At 39.2% G+C, this 17,013-nt stretch overlaps 2 protein-coding genes across 2 annotated transcripts; one reads left to right on the top strand and one right to left on the bottom strand.

Annotated features, from left to right (window-relative positions):
* Positions 1-1,956: 1,956 nt before the first annotated feature.
* ercc3 (excision repair cross-complementation group 3) lies at positions 1,957-12,683 on the bottom strand. The gene is made up of 15 exons (XM_022195436.2): positions 12,515-12,683; positions 11,675-11,874; positions 10,785-11,021; positions 10,599-10,648; positions 10,375-10,510; positions 9,845-10,015; positions 9,014-9,218; positions 8,451-8,765; positions 8,155-8,339; positions 7,015-7,217; positions 6,812-6,908; positions 4,971-5,088; positions 4,727-4,845; positions 2,815-2,964; positions 1,957-2,679 (listed from the first exon to the last, which is right to left on the bottom strand). The coding sequence occupies exons 1-15, from the start codon at positions 12,540-12,542 to the stop codon at positions 2,542-2,544; spliced, it is 2,352 nt and encodes a 783-aa protein (XP_022051128.1). The 5' UTR covers positions 12,543-12,683; the 3' UTR covers positions 1,957-2,541.
* Positions 12,684-13,104: 421 nt separating this feature from the next.
* Positions 13,105-16,921, top strand: gpalpp1 (GPALPP motifs containing 1). Its single transcript, XM_022195437.2, has 7 exons — positions 13,105-13,314; positions 13,453-13,576; positions 13,656-13,745; positions 13,834-14,092; positions 15,198-15,362; positions 15,468-15,569; positions 15,668-16,921. The coding sequence occupies exons 1-7, from the start codon at positions 13,230-13,232 to the stop codon at positions 15,884-15,886; spliced, it is 1,044 nt and encodes a 347-aa protein (XP_022051129.2). The 5' UTR covers positions 13,105-13,229; the 3' UTR covers positions 15,887-16,921.
* Positions 16,922-17,013: the final 92 nt, after the last annotated feature.

Genomic DNA, 17,013 nt, shown 5'->3' with positions numbered 1-17,013 from the left:
TGACATGATCTTGGATTTCACGGTTCTTTGATGCACTCGTTGGATTGGTTGCTACAGCGACATATCCGAAAGGTCAAAGCTACTGTTGAGCAGAGGGGCCGTTAAAAGATCCCAGACCAACTGGCTGATCCAGGATCTGCAGACATGTGAAAACCACATGAGATCTTAGGTAGAAAACTAGATCCATGCATCTAATGTGGATCCTGGAAATCATGCTCAGGAATGACAAAATCGTGGGTGTAATTTTTGACCCCGGTGGAGCAAAAATTGAAGGGCTATGAGGAATTTGGCAAGATGAGTCACAGTAACGGTGACGCTGCAAAAGCAGCAACAAAAGAGGAGGGGTGGCAACTTTAACACATGACAATCCTCCTCCTGTTGAAATACTTACATTTTTATAATGTCATGTGCTTTTCTACTACAATAAACAGATAACAGCAAACAGACAACAGCAACTCTAATAAGCTACAGCAAAAAAATGTATCTAAATGAAGGTCAAAATACTAAAATTGAAAATGTGTGTTAGAGTAACACAGTAGGAGACATTTAAAAGGCTGAAAGAAAGCAATGAAAAGTGACAAATGTGTCTCCCTTTTAACTTTTCATCACTGTGGCAGCTTTTGTGTTTCCACTGGTTTAATCATTTTATTGTTCATTATATAGACTCACAGCATGTGGAAGCAAATCAAGACCTGTGCAACAATGAAATGTAAAAAGAATGCTTCAAATTGGGTTTTTTTTCTAACTGTAAAAGGTGCCCGTCAATTTAAAAGCAAATGGGAAAGTGGTAGAATCAACAAAAAAAAAACCGAGAGAGGACCAGCTGTGCCAGCCTTAACCCCAGCTGAGGAGCTGATTATCCACCAAAACATTCATCACCCAGTTTCAGAGGGTCTTCCATAGTGCTGTTTCCACATAATTCACGGGGAAGTAGGGGGAATGTCCCTCTTTTAAGATTTAAAACATGTGAATTTGTACCTCCAGTAAAAACATGGAAGGAGCCAAGGACTTTTATTGACAAAAATCATTGAAAATAGTGCCTGAATTTAGTTTTTCTTAACATAAATTCTTTAAAGAAAAATTATGCCAAAAAGTCATAAATTGATGCCTGAAGAAAACCCAAAATATCTGAAGTTAAATGTTTGATGTTGAATATTTCCCCGGGGACGAATCCCATGACCGTCTTCTTAATGTAATTTCTTTATAGAAATAACTTATGTGAAATGTCATCAGACTCCTGCCAGAGCCTGAGGATGCAGGTGATGACGCAGATGAGGAGGCAACGTGACTCCTCGTCTCCAGTGTACAATCACTGAAAATGCTCTTCTAATTATCAGTGCAAGAAAGAACGATGCAGCCAGGGGATTTAATACCTCATTTAATCTTGTTTGCACTGACTGCACATGCTCCTGAGCAGGTCCTATCCACGTTGCTCTGACAACCAGTCCCAACAGATGTTTTGAAGAAGTGAGAAATCCGGCTCACTCCAATCGGCGACATAATCCAGCTAATCCACATTCAGAGCAGGAGCCCCTGGCTACTGTCTCTGCCCTGTGGCCTTGGAAAGGGTGGCTGCACAGGAGTACGTATTTTTCCCCACAATCGCTCTTTTTGCAGCTTGCGTAAGGCACCAGGCTGTAGATGTTCTTTTTGGATTATCTTCAAGTCATCTAGAAGCAAAGGAAGTAGACCCCCCTCCACTCCCTCCACTCATTACCAAACACACTCCACCCCCCTCCACTCTCCATTCCTGGCTTTTGACTCATGCCAAAGCCAGATAAAGCACACCGTTTTCCCTCCTTTCAGTTAAAAGGGAAAGAAATCGTGCCAGGATTAATTAGTAGCAGGAACAACAGCAGTCACGTGCTTTCTTTCGTTTCATTCATTGATTTTGAATGTTGTCATGTTCCATTTTGCTCTAAGTTTCTGTTACAAACCATAGTCAGGAGACAAACATTCATCTCAGCCACCTGCTGATGTAAAAAGTTCTTTAATCATCTCTTCTTGTGAAACCTGACATTTTCTTTCAGTGCGGCACCTTCAGAAGGATCAAAAGTTCAAATTTAAACTTGAAGAAAAAGATTACAAAGCCATTTCTTTTGCAAAATATATTTTTGAAATATTTTAAAGAAAGAAATTACATCACAAAAATATCAGTAGAAAACAACATTAGTGGGGTTTTCGGGAACAGACTAATGCCCATTCTAGCCAAATTTACAAACAGTTATACTGATGTCCAACATACATCCTCGATTTTATAATTCTCAGTCAAGTTATCATGAACAGTAGAAAAAACAGAAGTTATTCTTCACACTGCCAATGAAATGACACATTTAGCCATCCACTCTCATCCTCTGTACTGACATTTTTTCCTGTCAAAGCCTTAATACTCAGTGACAGGGCATCTAATCATTGCTGTGTTAACCAGAACACGTGGACTCTGAACCTGCTGCTCAATACACGCTGTTGCCCCCCAGTTTTGCCCTATTGCCCCTTTACAACAGAGTAAGTCTTTAGATATCAGGGTTCAAGTCAGTGGAATTACTTTCTGAAGCGTTTGAACAGCGGATGGACGCTCTTGCATGCCGCGGAGGCTTTGCTGCTTCGGCTCTGATACTCCATGTAGACGGTGTCATCTGCACCGGACATGGAGCTCATGGTCCCCGCTCGCCTTGATACCTGACAGGCAAGCAGAGAGACAAAATGAAGTGAGAATCATACAATATAGAAAATCTGAAATTCTCTACGAGATGCTTAAACATTTGACTACACCTGTATGTCATTAACGAGTCTAAGTTTGGAGAAAGTCCTCACCTGTGGACGAGCGCCGACCTCCCCCACCACCACTTCCTCCTCAGCATCCAGGTCTGAGGCGGCGAGGACCTTCTGAAGCAGCTGCTGTTGGTCATCTCTGGTGGAGAACATCAAGTCCTCTTCTTCCATACCTGCCAACTTTGTGATCACCTGTGAAAGAAGAGGAACAAGAAAATAAGTAATGGTATTTACATTCCTCCTACTGCACACACTAAAACTGGAGACACCGGGTCGACCATCTCCTCCCACCCTCCTCCTTCAACCCAAACTTCTACCTTCATCATCTCAAGCTTGCCCCTCTTCCCTCCTCCATCAGCTCAGGCCCACCTCTCCTCACTCCTGCTTCTCTGTTGTCTCTGTTAACATGCTGCTGGTACAAATAGCTTCCTTTTAAGGATCAATAAAGTATATATCTTATCTTATTTGTAAATAGAACTAGACTGAGGTGTCTCATCAATGAAGAACGAGGAACAAGCATGCAGCTATGACTCAAAAAAATTTTTCCCTTTGTCCAGAAGAATTAGTCACAAATATATTTAAGAAATAATTTTTTAGCATCTCATGGCAAAAAGCTAATCTGGTGCAAATTTTTGTGTTTTTTTTTGTTTCTTTTTACTTTAAATTTTACAAGCAACTTATCATCTGATATGACCCATATTCCTCCAAATTAAATTAAATTGAATGCCTTTATTGTCACTATACACTGGTACAATGAGATTAAGAGCATCTCCATTAGTGCAAGATGATACATGTAATAAAAATAACAAAAAGATACAATTGAATAAATATTTATCTACAGCCAAATAAGTAGAATCTTGTAATATCTGGTAAACTTCTGCTGTAACTCATCACTGTAGGATGACGCTGTTTATGAAACCAGTTTCTTCTTGGGTTCCTTCTTTGCTTTGTCCCTATAAAAGAAAACTCCGAATGGCTGCTGCCAGAATCTGGCTCAGATTTCAGTGTTTGTGTGGCTTGGACTGCTTCGCACTACAACTTCCACCAGCCAGCAACTGAATACAAAGAAACCAAACCCTTTTGGAATCAAAATGTAACCAAGTGTATAGATAACAGGAACTGAAAAAAAAGAAGATCCGATTAGCTTTTTAGTGAGCCAAAGTGAAACTGGAACATCCAGGTTTTGTTTCATAAGTAGGAAAACCCCATTCACAACTGTAAAAACAATACCAATTACAATACAGATTTAGACCCATTGTCAGCAGTATGCTGTGTAGCTTTCCATAAATTTCTATTTCTATCTGTATATTCTACCTGTATATTTGTGGGCTGAATGTTATAGCTTGACACAAACTCATGAGCAAGTTGAAGGGTCACAGCATGTTCAGACATCTGGCAGAACGGAGAGGAGTGAACGCTGTCCAAGGTTAAAGACAAATGAACGATTACAACTAAAAAGTTAAAATAATTACTTTATAAAAGAGCTCGTGTGACTTCTATTGACTTAAACCAAACCAAATTACAGGGACATGAGCAAGTAAACGCTCATACTTTGTCAGAGAGTTTGGTTTGTATTACAATATGTAAAATGAATCCCAGGAATGAGCTTCTTTTTTCCCCTCAGAGACAGATAAAAGAAACGGTGAATGAGAGATTGCATTGAGTTACAGCACCTTGGCAAACAGAAGCTAGACATGACGACATGACTTTGGTGCTCTGTACTCAAACCAGGTTGTTCAACACTCAGTGAAATTAACCTTTCACACTTTTAGATTCTGTGTCTAGTGTGATCTCACTTTCAGTGTAATTACCACAAACTTATCTGGGTATGGTCCATGGGTTTTGTGAAGAAAATATACATTACAGACAGGGAGAAATTAGTGGTGTAATTCTGTGAAAATACACAAATGGGATGAAATTGTGTTAAGTTCATAAGATGGGAAGGTGAGCACACCTTAAAGCTGTATCCCTGATCCACCAGGAACCTTTGCCTCTTGGTGGAGTAAGCCATCTCCTGGGTGTCCTGGGACACCAGCGAATAGAAGTATGCATTGTACTCCTCTGCTACCATTCCTGAAACAGCACACAGAGGAGGAAGAATTACTTTTTCCTTCATGGATGACGGAAGACAAGACTGATAGGTTAGCAATGTGTCTAACAAGCAAACAATTTAAGTGTTTTTATGCGAACAGACAAACCTTTCTTGGCTCGTAAGACTCTGCCAAGCCTCTGGGCCTCCTGTCTGCGTGACCCACCATGGGAGGAGATCTGGATCAGAACATTTGCTTCTGGCAAGTCGAAGGAGGTGTCTCCAACCTGTTTGGTAGAAGAAAAAAAATCACAGACATGCAACATTACCACTCTAACAACGCAGGATTTATTAAAATCTTCTGAATGAATAAATCAATCCAGTTATCACTTGAAAAAACATGAACATATCACTGTAAACGACAACAAAAAAGTCTGTCAAACTTAATGAAACATGTCAATTATTATTGTGATTAATTACATTTTTGGTCACTCTTCTTGTTGTGATGCTGCAGGCATCAGTGTGGACCCTAAATCTATAAATTCAGGATTAATTACCTTGGAACTAATTCGTTAAAATCGATTGTATAGTGGGAAAAACTAGTAAAGTGAGTTCAAAGAAAAAGTCAAGTGTTTGTATATATAAAGAAGGCCACTGTTTTATACCAAATCAGCAGAAAAACTCAGTCTTCCATCCACTACAGTTGGGCAAGCTGTCAATAAGTTGAAAAATCAAGGACTTGTGACTGAGAACAGGATGTGCATGGGCAGATCCAGAAAGAACAGCAGCAGATTGGACTGAATAATTGACTCAAGAAAACAAAGTGAGAAACAGCATCAAAGATCTCATCAAAGAGTTAGTAGATGGAATTTGTTTCATACACCATGAGGGAGTGATACATGGACACTATCCACAAGCACAAAGAACAAGACAGATATATTCGTAAATGAACAAGTACATCAGTGCAGCAGCTTTTTGAGACGTCCAATATTTTCAGATTAGTCCAACTTTTACCCTCATAGATGCAATGTCAGAAAGCCTATGTGGAGAAACTCTGCTTTTAGTGGGGGTGAACTTGTATTTATTAATAGAATAATGAACTAGGATGCAAACTTAAAATAAATCTACCAAAAACTACTCAAGCAGTGCAAGTAGATCTTTGAGGACAATGACCCCAACGCATATCAGCCGCCTGTGGAAGGAATATTTTACCCAATAGAACATTAAAATCTTCAAATAGCCTTCCTAGAGTCCATATCGAAGAACAAGGAAAACTGGTAAATTCTATGAAAAACATTATGAAACTGTTTGACAAGCTGACAGACAGAAAACTAAATACTATAAAGCTTAACTGTGATCTTAGTGAAGTGTATATATTGGGTGTCCAAGTGCTTTTTTGCTTTTATTTTGAACAGTATATCTATTGTTTTATCATTCAAAATCTGAGAAGCTGTGTGGAACAAACATAGGAGCGTCTGACAGCCATCTTTAAAATAAATGCCCATGCTTTGACATTTTCAAGTCAAGAACTGTATTGTACACTCACACACAATTCATTTTCTAATCTAATTTTTTTAAAAATCATACAAATTAAAATATGGACTAAGAGCACAAATACTTTTTGGGGTCACCATACACAAACACTATGTGGAGAGGGTATTAGGTGATGTTTTGACTTTATTATGGTTCCTACAAGCCTGATTACAATAAAATTACTTTACATATTTTGTTGAAAAATGACATAAATGTGTGTAAGAACTGTTTAAAAATGTCTACTTAGTGCTACTACTTGTTGTGCAGTTTCAATCTGATTATGAGTCCATACAAAGACAGGGCAAACAGAAATCAGCCTACACAGAGCAGCAGTGAAGAGAGAAGACAAATTCATGAAACTTCATTTGTTGTTAAGTAACTCTGGTGCCACCTACTGCCCACATGGGGTTGCATGCTGGTTGAATGAGCACAGGCCGGACAACATGCAGTAAATCCATAAAAGATGGATCGGTTTACCTTGGAGATGAAAATGGTGTTGATCTTGGGGTTGTGTTTGAAGTTCTGTAAAATCTGCATCCTTTCCCCCTGAGAGGTCGGACCATAGATGTAAGGCCTCGAGGTAGAAAAGGAAGGAATGGAATAAAAACATAAAGAAATCTTATCTGAGTAGGCAGTTTATTGGAACATTCAAAAGGCTGATCTTTTTGTTGATAACTCACTTGTTGAGGCGAATGGCGTATTCCTTCAGGGCAAACACGTTGTCAGCAAACACAATGATCTTATCATTACGCCGCTCGTGGAAGCGAATGAGAAACTGACAGGCGCGGAACTTATTGGGGTTCATTGTATAAAGCAGGATGCGCTTCTTTGTCTTGATGGCCACGTATTCTCTGTAAAACTCTGGAGACATCGGACACCACACCTGGAGCACAGACATGGACGCATTATTCAAGTTATATTATTGATAGGAGGATGAGGCTCAGCTGGTAATGCAGCCATCTCTATAGACTACAGTGATTATAATCAAGACATACTGTACAGCAACAAATGCAACAGATTAAAGACTAGCACTGCAGTGAAGTTAGCATACTGACCTTAATAAAACATGTCATTTTAATTCTATATTTGTTCAAATATAGGGGACAGTGCACAATAATTAAAGCAATGTAACATGCATGTAAATGTGCCGTTGTTTGCTCAACTTACACAAATAAAAGTTAACAAATTGCAAATATCATTAGCATATGAAGTTGAAAGATAAGAAATAAAAGGGAAAAACACTGTCCTTACAATCTGACAATTAAAAAACACTATAAACAAGTTAAGAGTTAATCTATGAAGACATCAGATCATTCATGAGGACATATCGAAGCAGATTTTAGTCATGTACTGTTTGATTTTAAAAATGCTCTATGTAGTGCACTTTTTCATTAAACCTCTTGATAATTAAATTACAAAACAATAAAATATAATACTGAAAGCAAACTCATGACTTCCTAATGTTAGTCTTCAATAATAAGCAGTCAACTTTCAGCTCTCTGGCAATAATCCAACAGTTGAATCTTGACTGTATCAACAACCAGAAGCCCTGACACCAGTGAGTCATATGATACTAATGTTTATATAACCACAATGTCGTGCTCTTTGAGATATCTTTGTTCACAAAAAAACACTTGTTTAATGAGCCGTGGCTCTTTTCTGGATTTAACTCTCATACAGGCTTCAGATTGTCTCAGTGATCAACTTTCTGCACATGGATCAACTGAAATTACACAACACTTACAGCTCCATAGTCAATGAGAGTCACAATCAAACCTGTTTAATTCATTAAATCAACTGTTCATGCCCCATTAGCTCACCTCTGCACACTGGACTTTGGCAATATAGCCATTGTTCTGCAGTTCCATCCAGTTGGCCTCATACAGTTTAGGCCCAATCAGGAAGTTGAGGTCCACAATCTTGTCATCTTCCCTGACCAGTGTGGCAGTGAGCCCCAGCTTGCAGTGGGCCTGAACAATGGTCAGAACACGACGAAACATTTTTGCTACAGAGAAAGCACAGAACTATTACGTTAGAATGTGTACTAATCTCAGCAAAAGACGTTTAGGATAAAACAATTACAAAGCAAGGTAATACTGAATGGTCTGGGGCTCACCGGGGATAGTGTGCACCTCATCCAGGATAATAAGTCCCCACTCCTGGCTCCGCATCCACTCCATGACCCTCTCAGCCTCCCAGGAGCGCTTGGTGGTGTGACCCAGCATAGAGTAGGTGCTGATGGCCACGGAGCAGCCGATGGGCTTGTCTTTGGCGTCGGAGGTGAAGCGGCAGATCTGAGAGTCGTCGATAGTGGACCACATCTTGAACTGGGCCTTCCACTGCTCCACTGACACAGAGGAGTTACCCAAGACCAGGCAGCGTTTACGCACCGTGCACGCTGCTGTCACGCCCACCAGAGATTTCCCAGCTCCTGGAAAGCAAAAATGAGATAAAACAATTGAGACATGCATTCTTTTAACACACAGGATTCAAGCAACTACAAGACTACCAACAGTTAAAGACAATATCCCCATTTTATAAGCAAATACATACATACATCATCAGTTATTAACACTTCATATGTAAATTCTACCATGTTACTATTTCAAGACTGTCTGTTATTGGAAGGAAAAGCTTTTTGTTTTGTTTTCCTTGACTGCATTACACCAGCTGTCTCACCACAGGGCAGCACGATGACCCCCGATCGAGCACGTCCGTTCCCAAACATCTTGCGTAGGCTCTTTTCCTGGTAGGGCCGCAGCACAGCGGTGGGCTTCAGGTCTATGTTGATGTCTGGGTTGACTGTGTCGTTGCGAAAGTCGTACTCTGCTAGCAGGGGGTACTCCAGCTGAATACATCGCTTCTGCAGCTCTTCTATCATCTCCTAGAGTTCAGAGTATACAATTAACACATTTATGAACTTGGTACTTTAAAATAAAGTCACCAAACACAAAAGCAAATTCACCAGTTTTCTCTGTTATTTATCTTGAGAGACAGCTAGATTCTGACAAGATTCTTAAGATCACAATGATGACATAATCCATCTTTCCATCGCTCAAGCGCTGCACTTGTAGCTGATCCACAGTTGGAATCATCTTTTTATGAGTAAATACTGAAAGCAGCTGGTGTGTTTTAGGTGTGACTTAACCCGTGATGCTTCGTCCAATCACTAGCCAAGAATTTTCCAAACAGTTTCCAAGTACGTCATCTCAGATGGGGCTGTGTAACAAACCATCTGTCGCATCAGGTTGCTATTTTTAACCCGTATAAACTAAATATTGCTCATGTTTTGGGTTGCTTGATCGATAAAATGTTCAAGCTCACATTGTTTACTATTTCTTTTATTATTATTTGATCATTTAGGTGACTAATTGTAAAAACAAGAAGTAGATCCTGCAGAAAAAATGTCAAGCATAACAATCAGTTTAAAGCTGCATGCTTAAAAAAGTGGCCAGTGATGATGTTAAGTATGTAGTAAACAAAACTAAAAAACAGAAATCATGTGTATACCTGTCGAATCTCAAAGGACACAGTCTGAGTCTCTTCTTCCTCCTCTTCCTCTTTATCCATCTGCTCATAGTAGCTGAAGATGTCCTCAGGGACCTGCTGGGTGGATGTCTGTCCATCAGTGGGCTGCTCTGAGGTGGAGGCGCCTCCCTTTTCCTGAACAGACTTGGAGATCTGTCAGAAATAAAAACATTTATTGAGAATCTAGCAGAAGCTGCAGGATCAGTCTCCAACCTCTGAAGTGCGCCGAATCACAATGTATGTTTAAATACCGTCAAAAGAGTAACATGCATTTCCACTCCGTGAACCTTTAGGCTTACAGCAGAAGAATTTAGAAAAGAGCTTTCCAGTGTCAAAACCGGAAAGTACACTACTCTGTACAATTAATATTTTATTGATATCGTCTGGATTAAAGCTTTTTCACTTGTGACTTCACCCAGTGGTAGTAAACACAAATACTCAGCGATTTAGAAAAGCTAACTAATAATACCATGATACAATTGGAGTAAAGAACAGGATGTTGGGATACAAACCGCTGACTTGCTGTGAATGACTTCAGTAATCAGCTCAGTGTCTGTTCCGTCTGCAGCACGCAGGCGACATTCACGGATCACGTTGTCCTGAAGAAGGCGCTGGATCACATCAGGAAAGGCGCTCTCAACGAAATACCTGAGGGCCGTCATGAAGCACAGTTTAAGAAGGCAGCTGAAGGGATAATTGATGTTACAAAGACAGAGGAAATGCTTTTTGAAATTACCTATTGTGCTTGAGCACCAGCTTGACTTTGCCATAGCTCACTGTGCAGAGCTGGGAGAAAGAAAAAGAGATCAAATGGAACAATTAAAATTTACACACTGATTTCAAAACTATACACTGGAAATGCTAGAATATTTGTATCCCTCCCTTTTTATCACTCCAGCACCATATACTCTCTCAATCTGACCTGAATGAACTGCACAATTCCATCAGGTACAGAGGTCTTGCTGAGTTTCTGCAGGTATTCCACAATGTCAGAGGTCTGTAGCCCCACACTGACAGCTGCATACAGGGAATATGCAGTCAGCTTGTACTCATGGACATGGTTAGGCCTGCACACCGGCTCTGCAATGGCCACCAAGAAATCCTGGGCGTACTTGTACACTGGTGAGAAGGCCTCCAGAAAGATGTGTCCATCTGGAGCCTGGAGAAGAATAAAAACAGAGAAAAAACATATGAGAAAGAAAATAAAGAGATGGACGCGTCAGTTATGTACAATGTAGAGAGCAGACGGAGGGACAGTTAAGATGTTCGTCTCCAGTGTCACAAATAAAATTTACTAAAAAATAGATAAAATACAAAAGTATTATGAAACAAAACAATCCACATTAGATAAAAATTAAAAACAAAACAAAGCTAGCTCATAGAGGATTAAGGGAATATTTGGATTTGTTGAGTTTTCATGTATATCTTGTCTTTGAAGGGTCAAAAATTTAAGTTTAAATTGGCAATATTTATACTAGTGAAGTAAAGTTTGCCAGTTTATAATACCATCGGATGTTATGTAAATAATTTTATTAGTTAGGTTATTCTCCTTAATTAATAACACTTTAAGATCTCACCCTGAATATGTACAATAGTCTGGTAAAGTAGCATTTTAGATCATTTTCATTTTTTAAATCATACCATAAATTACACAAAATAGTCCTAACCCCAAAGCACTTCAGCACAATGGCCATGTTTAATGTGCTACATAAAAACAGTGGCATAATGTACAAAAACTCGAAGATGACCACAAGTTTCACATTTGCAAAAGTGTATCAAGAGGGAAAAATCAGCAATCAAAGCCCATCTTACCACCCAGAGTGGCCGTGAGGAGTGATCATTCTTCAACAACATCTGAACACGGTAGTCTTTGGCTCCATACTCATCCAGTTTTGTACTGGACTCATCCACCTGTTTTCCTGCAGCAGCAGGTATGGCCTCCTGAGATTCATTGCCCACCAGCTCTTCTTCATCGTCTTCCTCTTCATAGGTTCGCTTTTTGTACTTCTTCTCTATATAACCCCAAAAACACACAAGTTGGAAAACATTGTCAGTCAAGAATCAAGTCATAAGGAATGCTATAATTTTACGAGTTTAAGAGTTCTGGGTATGATGACTGTTTTTTAAAACCTATAGATAACATGTTTTTGTAATCTGACATAAAATGTACTTTACTACAGGATGCTTTGCTGTTGACATTAGAGAACACAGACATACATCCCTGAGTGTTAAGTGTCTTAAAAGACGCATTAATTTATATGTGACATAGTTTGTCACTTTAACTTATAATAAAAGACAGATATCAATTACACACATACTATGCCTCTCTATGTGACTTTCATGCCTTATTTGTGCACTTGGATATAATATAATAATAATAATAATAATAATAATAATAATAATAATACAAGAGTTGCACAAAGTGTGTCTGTACACGCTAATATGTTACCTCTAACCCCCTTGCTAGAGCTAGTACTCTTTAACTATAACTGACCCTTCAACAAAACACGCAATAATCAGTGGTAACGTTCAAATACACCAAGTACAGAACTATAGAGTGGTCAGAAAAACACAGCAGTCTTCATCGTTCAGCTTCAGTTAGCTAGCTTAACGGCTAGCTCTGTAGGTTTATGCGTAGCTGTAGTAACTCACCCCGATCTCCTTTATCCCTTTTACCCATTTTATTAACTTTTAAATGGGCAATATCTCAAAATATGTCACATAACAGCTGAATGTATTCCTGAAATTCTACAAAGACTGACTGACTGCTGTGACGCACATTGCGACAGGCTGAACTATCGAAGTCAAATAAGTTAAAGTGACATAAAGAACACTTCCGCTTTTAACTTTCAAAATTCAATACCGTTTCAGGTTAATTTGAGAATTAGGCCGACTGCTACGGAAAAATCGACGCATCTGAGGGCAAGTCTGGAATGAAATTTATGTTTTTTGCTGTTAATGTGCTGACTTGGTACCGCTAAAAAACAGTTAGCGTACTTTAACGGCATTTTGCTGTTGATATTTATTGTTATGAAGTTGTTACATGTTTCTGTGTTGGTACCATTATCTAACTAAAGCATCTAAATTCACCACTGGAAACATGTTTTAGGTAAACTAAGACTATAAACAAGAAGATGCTTACCTTCCTTGTTCATTTATAGATTGCTGTGCTTTTATTCTTGCAGCGCAGTAGGTTTTAATGCTGCTATTTCCAGTCAGCTTGATAAAATACACTGACGTCCCACTGTTTACTTCCGGGTGAAAAGTCAAACTTGCCCTTGTAGGTTCTTTTTGTTTATGAAGCAGTTTTCTTACTTTGATAGAAATTGCAAAAGCTACACGAAAGAGTAATTAATTATTATCAAATATGTCGTCTGATAAGCTAATTGGACCCGCGTTACCGCCCATGTTCAGAAAGGAGAGTCTTGAAGACTCTGATAGTGAAGAAGGATGTAAGTAAGATGACTTAAATTTTGCCAGAGGCTACCAGCTACAATCCTTTCCGATTAAGTGCAATATGAATCAAAAGCATATGTGTCGGGTTGTGTTTTTCCGTGATAATTAGTTGTCTTTCTTCTGTAAATCTGTAGTCGCCGGTCCTGCTTTGCCTCCTGGTTACAAGCGTGCAGAACCGTCGAGCTCCTCTGATGAGGATGAAGAGGTGTCGTTCAAAAGAGCCAAAACTGGACACACATCAGGAGACAGATCTACAGAGTGAGTTTACTGATGGATTGGACTATAAGTAAATTAAATATCTCAATAAACAAAGCGGTAACACGTGTATTATGAACAGGGAGAACGAAGAAGAAGAAGAAGAAGATGATGGTTTCTTTGGACCAGCCCTGCCTCCAGGATTTAAGAAACAGCAGAGTTCACCAGACAGGTGAGCAAATTAAGCAGTATTAAAATAGAAATAACAATGTTGATAAGTCGTTAATTACGGAAGCTGTAACTTGTTAGCTTTCCTTCAGGCCACCTGTACTGGGACCAGCTTTGCCTCCTGGGTTTCGTAGAGCAGCGTATGAAAATGATGATGATAATGATGGTGAAGATGGAGAGGGCTACCCAGGACCTGCCCTTCCACCAGGCTACCAGGCTGAGCCCTCCAGCAGTGAGGGAGAGGACGACGACATGATTGGACCCATGCCAGCCAAAGGACCTATTCAAGACTCTGTGACTCTAGACTTTGAGCGCAGAGCACAGAGAATGAAAGAGAAGCTGACAGGAGATGTGAGTCCTGATGTTGCTCCCTCTCAGTTCTGTCTGTGTAGTCTGCACTGTATAATCTATTCAGTTAAATACAGTGCCTGTCAAAAGTTTTAACCTCCCTGGAGATTTTCTCCCTTTATGGCTTTTCGGCATTCAGTCATGGTCAATGTGATTTGTTTTTGTGACAAAAAATAATCTTTCATGTCAAAATGAAAACTGATTTCTTCATAGTAATGTTGAATAACAAAAATATTAAATGAAACATAGATGATTGCATAAGTTATCACCCCATTCAAGTCAGTATTTAGTAGATGCAGCATTCAGTCAGCCTTGCTTATATGGACGCAGTAATTTTACCCCATTCTTCTTCAAAACTGCTCAAGCTCTGTCAGGTCGCCCCTTTTAAGTCCAGTACAAATTCTCAGTTAGTTTGTGATCTGGGCTCTGACTCTGTCACTCCAGAACTTTCATCTCGTTGTCTTTCAACCATTTCTGTGTAGCTTTGGCTGTGTGTTTCAGGTCATTGTCTTGCTGGAATGCAAATCTTCTCCCAAGCCAGAATTCTCTTGCAGAGTACATCTGGTTATCCTGCAGGATTTCCCTACTTTGCTGCATTAATTTTACCATCATCTAACCTTACAAGCCTTCCAGGGCCTGCTGCAGAGAAGTGTCCACCACATCATGATGCTGCCACCACCATGCTTCATGATGAGGAAACTTCGTTTGTGAGGATGTGCAGTGTTTTATTTCCACAATGGCCAGAAAGCTCAGTTATGGTGTCATCAGATCAAAGAACCTTTTCCATTTCTACTTTAGTCTCCCACATGCGTTGTGGTGAATGCTAGTCTATAGTGTAGTTATAGTGAGGACTGCTGATGACCAGTGACTGGACCTTCCAGACAGGTGTTTTTAAACTACAATTACTGGAAACAGTTAAGTTGCTGGAACAGTAGTAAAAGTGGAATACTCGTAAAGAGGGTTAATACTTTTAATAGGCACTGTACTTTTAGACTGACCCCTCAACAGGAAAAAAAAATCTAAAAATCATACAAACACAGTAATATATGTAATGTTTTTTAAAGTTTCTTGATCTGGATTTGTTTCCATGTGTATTTTGTGTTAACAGGATACTCCTGAGGTGCTGACCAGAGAATCATGGATGACTGAGCTCCCACCAGAGCTGCAGCACATCGGTTTGGGGGCCCGAACTTTCAAGAAGAGGTCGGGTCCAGAGAACAAGGATCGCTCCATTTGGACAGATACACCAGCAGACAGAGAACGCAAGGCCAGGGTAGATAATGAACAATATTTCATCACTATGCTCAATAGTGGTAAAACATCTGTGTGTCTGTATATTACTTCATTATATCTCATGGATCTGTCTTTTTCACAATAGGAGCGCCTTGAGAGAAAGAAGAAGGGTGAGGCAGAGAAAGATGACGTACCACAACTTTCCAGGAAAGACTTGGAAATGGCAGAGAAAGTGTCTCAGTATAATGTAAGTCATTTTACTTAATTTTTGTTTTCTCATAAATTGCAATAATTTACATGATGTACATTAAACTAAAATCTGTGTACCCTGCTCTTTGTTACAAGGAGTCTAAACGTGCTGAGTCTTTGATGAGTTTGCATTCGAAGAAGATGAAGGAAAAAGCAAAAGAGAAAGCTGACAAACCAGTGGAGAGGAGACCATTTGATCGGGATGCCGACCTACAGGTGAACCGCTTCGATGATGCGCAGAAGCAGCGGCTGCTGAAGAAGTCTCAGGAACTAAACACACGATTCTCCCACAGCAGGGACCGAATGTTCTTGTAGCGCACTGTCAAAATATTAAAAAATTAAAAAATGTTTTTGAACATGCAGACCTCCACTGGCCGTCTGATTAGGAAAATTTTCATACGAGGTTTGTATGATATGGACTATGTTTCTACTGTATATGAGGTAAATTAAACTGGATTAAATGGACAATAAAGACATGGCAGACATGTCCAGTTATTAAAAGTACATGTCTATGACTGGATGCAATGTTACATGAAATTTTTCAAACTGATTCAAGCTGTTAAAAAGCAGCAGCCAGTGGAGCCTGCATATTTTCCCAGGAGACACTGTCTTAGGGTTGATGGTGTGGTAAGAAAGCAAACAAATGAAATATTTTTCCTACATTGATATATCAGCTTGTCTTTTGAGACTGGACTATATTTCTGCCGGTACCAATGACATAGCACCTGAAAATATTTAGTTGATAATCATCCTGTTAGAATATAGTCATATTGTAAGTCATTTTCATTTAGTATGCTAAAATGTTTGAGGAATTTATTGGGAAACCTCCAATTCAGTAATTTCTTATTATTCTTAATTCAGCTATTACAATGAGAGATGGTAAACTATTATGCCCAAGTGTAAGTGCATGTAATCACAAATGAAACATAACTGGGAATATTATAACAATGGTTTGCTGTGTAAGATAATTAGCTTTATCATAAGATGTTTCAGCCCATATTTAAACCTGTCAGACTTCAAACTGTGACTGTTTTTCATTTAGCCACCTCATATGTTTTTGATGTTGGTATATATGAAACTTTTCAAAACAATGCTTTTCTTAAACTTGACTGCTCTCTGGCTAAAGCAATGAATGGCATCAAAACGTTGTCCTGCAAAGCTCAAACTTTTATAAGAATATACCCTTTGTTAAACTGTAATTGATTTATTTTCAATGTAAGTTTCTTTTTTGCTGTAAAATACAGTCATGCTGCAGGTATTTCATGTAACTTTGTAATTTTTCTTGCATACTGAAGCTGTTTTTACAAATGTGTTTTTGTTTAAGTTGATTAAAAGTTTTTTTAAAACCTACACATGGTGTTTTTACCCGTGCATTGTTACCTGTGAGCGTCATCGTTGATAAACTCTATTAGTGAGGAGTCGCGAAGGAAGCAAAACTCATC

Source organism: Acanthochromis polyacanthus, chromosome 2, assembly GCF_021347895.1.
Source record: "Acanthochromis polyacanthus isolate Apoly-LR-REF ecotype Palm Island chromosome 2, KAUST_Apoly_ChrSc, whole genome shotgun sequence".
NCBI lineage: Eukaryota > Metazoa > Chordata > Actinopteri > Pomacentridae > Acanthochromis > Acanthochromis polyacanthus.
The sequence above is the reverse complement of the archived record's forward strand: the minus strand, read 5'-3'. Positions and strand labels throughout refer to the sequence as shown.

Bases quoted from the DNA above. Each gene is read 5' to 3' on its own strand.
- ercc3 (XM_022195436.2), bottom strand. From the start codon at position 12,542: ATGGGTAAAAGGGATAAAGGAGATCGGG. The intron at 10,649-10,784 runs GTCAGATTGAGA...TCTTTCTCCCAG, and splicing joins GAATTGTGCAGTTCATTCAG to CTCTGCACAGTGAGCTATGG. The intron at 9,219-9,844 runs GTATACACATGA...TCTGAACTCTAG, and splicing joins TGTCCTTTGAGATTCGACAG to GAGATGATAGAAGAGCTGCA.
- gpalpp1 (XM_022195437.2), top strand. From the start codon at position 13,230: ATGTCGTCTGATAAGCTAATTGGACCCGCGTTACCGCCCATGTTCAGA. The intron at 13,577-13,655 runs GTGAGTTTACTG...TATTATGAACAG, and splicing joins TCAGGAGACAGATCTACAGA to GGAGAACGAAGAAGAAGAAG. The intron at 13,746-13,833 runs GTGAGCAAATTA...GCTTTCCTTCAG, and splicing joins CAGCAGAGTTCACCAGACAG to GCCACCTGTACTGGGACCAG.